The following is a 2,903-nucleotide window of genomic DNA, read 5'->3' as shown; positions in this document are numbered from 1 at the left end:
TTTTTTTTTTTTTTTTGGGTTTTCTTTTTAAAATAAAATTGGCAACGTAATTAAGTAAATAATAATAATAATAATACAGAGATGATGGTCGTACAAATATTTTTTTTTTTTTTTTTTTTTTACTTTGATATGAAAAGAAATTTATCACCAAATATTTTTATGTACATAATTCCTATATATATATACACGCGATTATTATGGATAAGTAAAAAAATTGCACTTGATTTATGTCTCTGTGCACAGTCGTTTTTTTTTTCTTTTTTTTTTTATCTTAAACGAAAAGTTAATTCGCTTTTCTTTTTTCCTTTTTCCAAAACCTTTTTTTTTTTTTAATCGATTTTAACGGTTGAATAAATTTTTCTCACAAATGCTGAACTTCCTATGTAGCCAACAGTTCCACACATTAAACCCAGTGCCAAACTAAACAATGCCATATATCCAAAATAAAAGGCTGTTTGAAATAATCCGTACATTCTAAAAAACAAAAAATCAATTGATATAATTAAAACTATTCTTTTTTTCTTTTCCAAAACGTTTTTTTTGTTTTTTTTTTTACAACTCACTTTGTTTTAAATAAGAAATAATAAAATGAATATATGTATACGTAAGCACTAGTCGAAGACGCTGCAAGAAAAGATGTCCATTGCCATCTGTAATCCTCAGCGTTCAGTAGGAAGTAAGTGCACACTATCGTAACACAACCAGTGACTATCATAAGAATTCCGAAAACTAATAACATGAATCCATACACGTAGTAAATTTTGTACGCCCAAAAAGAAGTAAAAATAAAGTACCTAAAAATAAAATTAATTAATTAATAAATATTACTTGAAACGAGTGAATATTTACGAGTTATCGTAATGTTCGTTTATTAAATTTACATTTCGATAAATATGGATCCAAAGGGTAAAATGCCTCCCAAAATAATTATGATGGCGGGTTCCATAAACCATTTCTTTTCGGGAATGGGACGTGGAACGGCATTTACCCTGCAAGGGAAATCAGGTTGACCGGCAAGGTTTCTTCCCAATACTGTTCCAACAAGTGTTAGAGGAAGTATTACGAAAATACAGATGCAAGTTACAGCAACCTGAAATGTTTAAAACAAAAAAATAAATATTATGCGTGCACTTTTAAAAAAAATAAATAAATTTGTGAATTACAAAAAAAGAGTACTTACCATGCTACCGAATGGAATGGCTCTCGAAGCATGATAATAAATAGCTATGAAGTTTATAAAAAATGCAGTTCCGCAAACAAGAGCTGGTAAAAAGAAAGCGGAAAGAACCATTTGTTTAATCCATCTCTTGCCACCGCTTTTAGCATATAAAGAACCACCGAAATAACCATTGACGGGTGATGTGGCTGCATACACGAATATTGATGTCGATAGAAGGGAACCCCTTTCCGTGTACAATTCTCCTAAAATTGCGAATACGATGACGCAAAATGTGACCACGGTGACTTGATAACCCGCTCCCACAAGCGAGGAAAAGAAAAGCGAATGAGAGGGAGGGCGAAAAACATCACCGTGTACTTGTTTCCATCCATATTCATCCCCTAAATCCCGTTCCTATAAACATTTGAAAATTTTGTAATCAATTTCCTATATATAAATTTTCATGACTCGATAACACTCAAAGTAGCAATAAGTATTTTATTATTTTTTTTACCATGTCATCTAATTCATCATCTTTAGAATATCTTGCATAATCTTTTCTCAAGTTCTAAGAAGTATCATTGATACTAAGCCCACAAGAAATATTACCATCATGAAGCTATGAATATGCTAAACCAATGAATCTGTAAGTAAGTAAAAATTTATTATTCCTTGATAAAGTATAAATAAAATTGACGTAATTGTTAAAAAGCCTAAAAAATTGAACAATGACCATTGTTACAAGGTTGTTAAAAAAAAAAATAAAGTTTTTTTCCTATACTATTTACCTATTTTTTTATTATTTTTATTTTTAATTAATATATCGAGAAATAAAAGAAATATTTTACTTACTCTATGTTGAAAGAAATTAGGGTCCAAGTATTTATCAAATCTATCTTCGAATTTAATAGTAGATGGTTTCCAATTAACTTCATAAGTAAATCCTATAATGGCACCATCGACAATTTTTTTTTTACTCTCACTAGTTAAATTAACATCAACAATCCTATTTCCATTGTAACCAATATCAAATTTTTTATGCGTCCAAAGATAGTAGTCTGGAGTTTCTTTGTATTCATCAGTTTCTTCTTCTCCGACAATTCCTAAAAATTTTAAAAGATCCATTTAAATAATTATTTTTTCAAGTAATTATGGTTAAATTTCAGATGAAAAACACAAAGCATATTTACCCCATATTGGCAAATCATCAATGTACATTTGGTACCAATAATGATTCTTAACAGCATAAATAAATGTTTTAACCGATTTTTCATTTAAATGTATTCTACAAAATAATGAGGGAATGACATTTTGTTTAAACTCAATATCTAGACCAGAAAACTCTAATTCAACTCCCTAAAAATGATAATAATAATGTCATTTAATAAAGAAAATTAAATGTTGCATAAATGCAAAATAGTTATAAATACCTGAAGTGCTTCACTAAGAGTTTCGTGATAGTGTGATATTGTTGGCTTATCACCAGTACAAAAAGGAAGAGAAAAATAAGCATAAGTTTCTTGTCTATTGTGGTAAGGGCCCACAGTATTCATCCAAAGAACTACTTCTTCATTGTCACGGTACTGAAATCATAATAATGCGATGTAAATATTATAACAAAAAAAATTGGAATTGATAAATGTAAATTTTATGAAAGCTGTAATAATACAAAACAAACCGTAAAGATGGTTTGAAAGTAAAAAGATACAAAACATATAAATACTCACTATATGATTATGCTCAT

The 2,903-nt window shown here is 28.8% G+C and overlaps 1 protein-coding gene across 1 annotated transcript in view; it reads right to left on the bottom strand.

Moving 5' to 3' along the window:
* Positions 1 to 329: 329 nt before the first annotated feature.
* Positions 330 to 2,903, bottom strand: part of Phum_PHUM284440 (uncharacterized protein) — a gene marked incomplete at both ends in the record, with an annotated part of 2,638 nt that continues 64 nt past the window's right edge. Inside the window, 9 exons of the mRNA XM_002426841.1 lie at positions 330 to 474; positions 564 to 794; positions 882 to 1,090; positions 1,181 to 1,573; positions 1,674 to 1,727; positions 2,012 to 2,262; positions 2,350 to 2,515; positions 2,590 to 2,742; positions 2,887 to 2,903. Of these exons, the coding sequence (XP_002426886.1) occupies positions 330 to 474; positions 564 to 794; positions 882 to 1,090; positions 1,181 to 1,573; positions 1,674 to 1,727; positions 2,012 to 2,262; positions 2,350 to 2,515; positions 2,590 to 2,742; positions 2,887 to 2,903 (1,619 nt within the window). The remainder of the gene's footprint in view (positions 475 to 563; positions 795 to 881; positions 1,091 to 1,180; positions 1,574 to 1,673; positions 1,728 to 2,011; positions 2,263 to 2,349; positions 2,516 to 2,589; positions 2,743 to 2,886) is intronic.

Source organism: Pediculus humanus, genomic scaffold (genome assembly GCF_000006295.1).
Source record: "Pediculus humanus corporis 1103172107667 genomic scaffold, whole genome shotgun sequence".
In the NCBI taxonomy this organism is placed as follows: domain Eukaryota; kingdom Metazoa; phylum Arthropoda; class Insecta; order Psocodea; family Pediculidae; genus Pediculus; species Pediculus humanus.
Note: the sequence above shows the minus strand (reverse complement) of the source record. Positions and strands in the feature narration are given on the sequence as shown.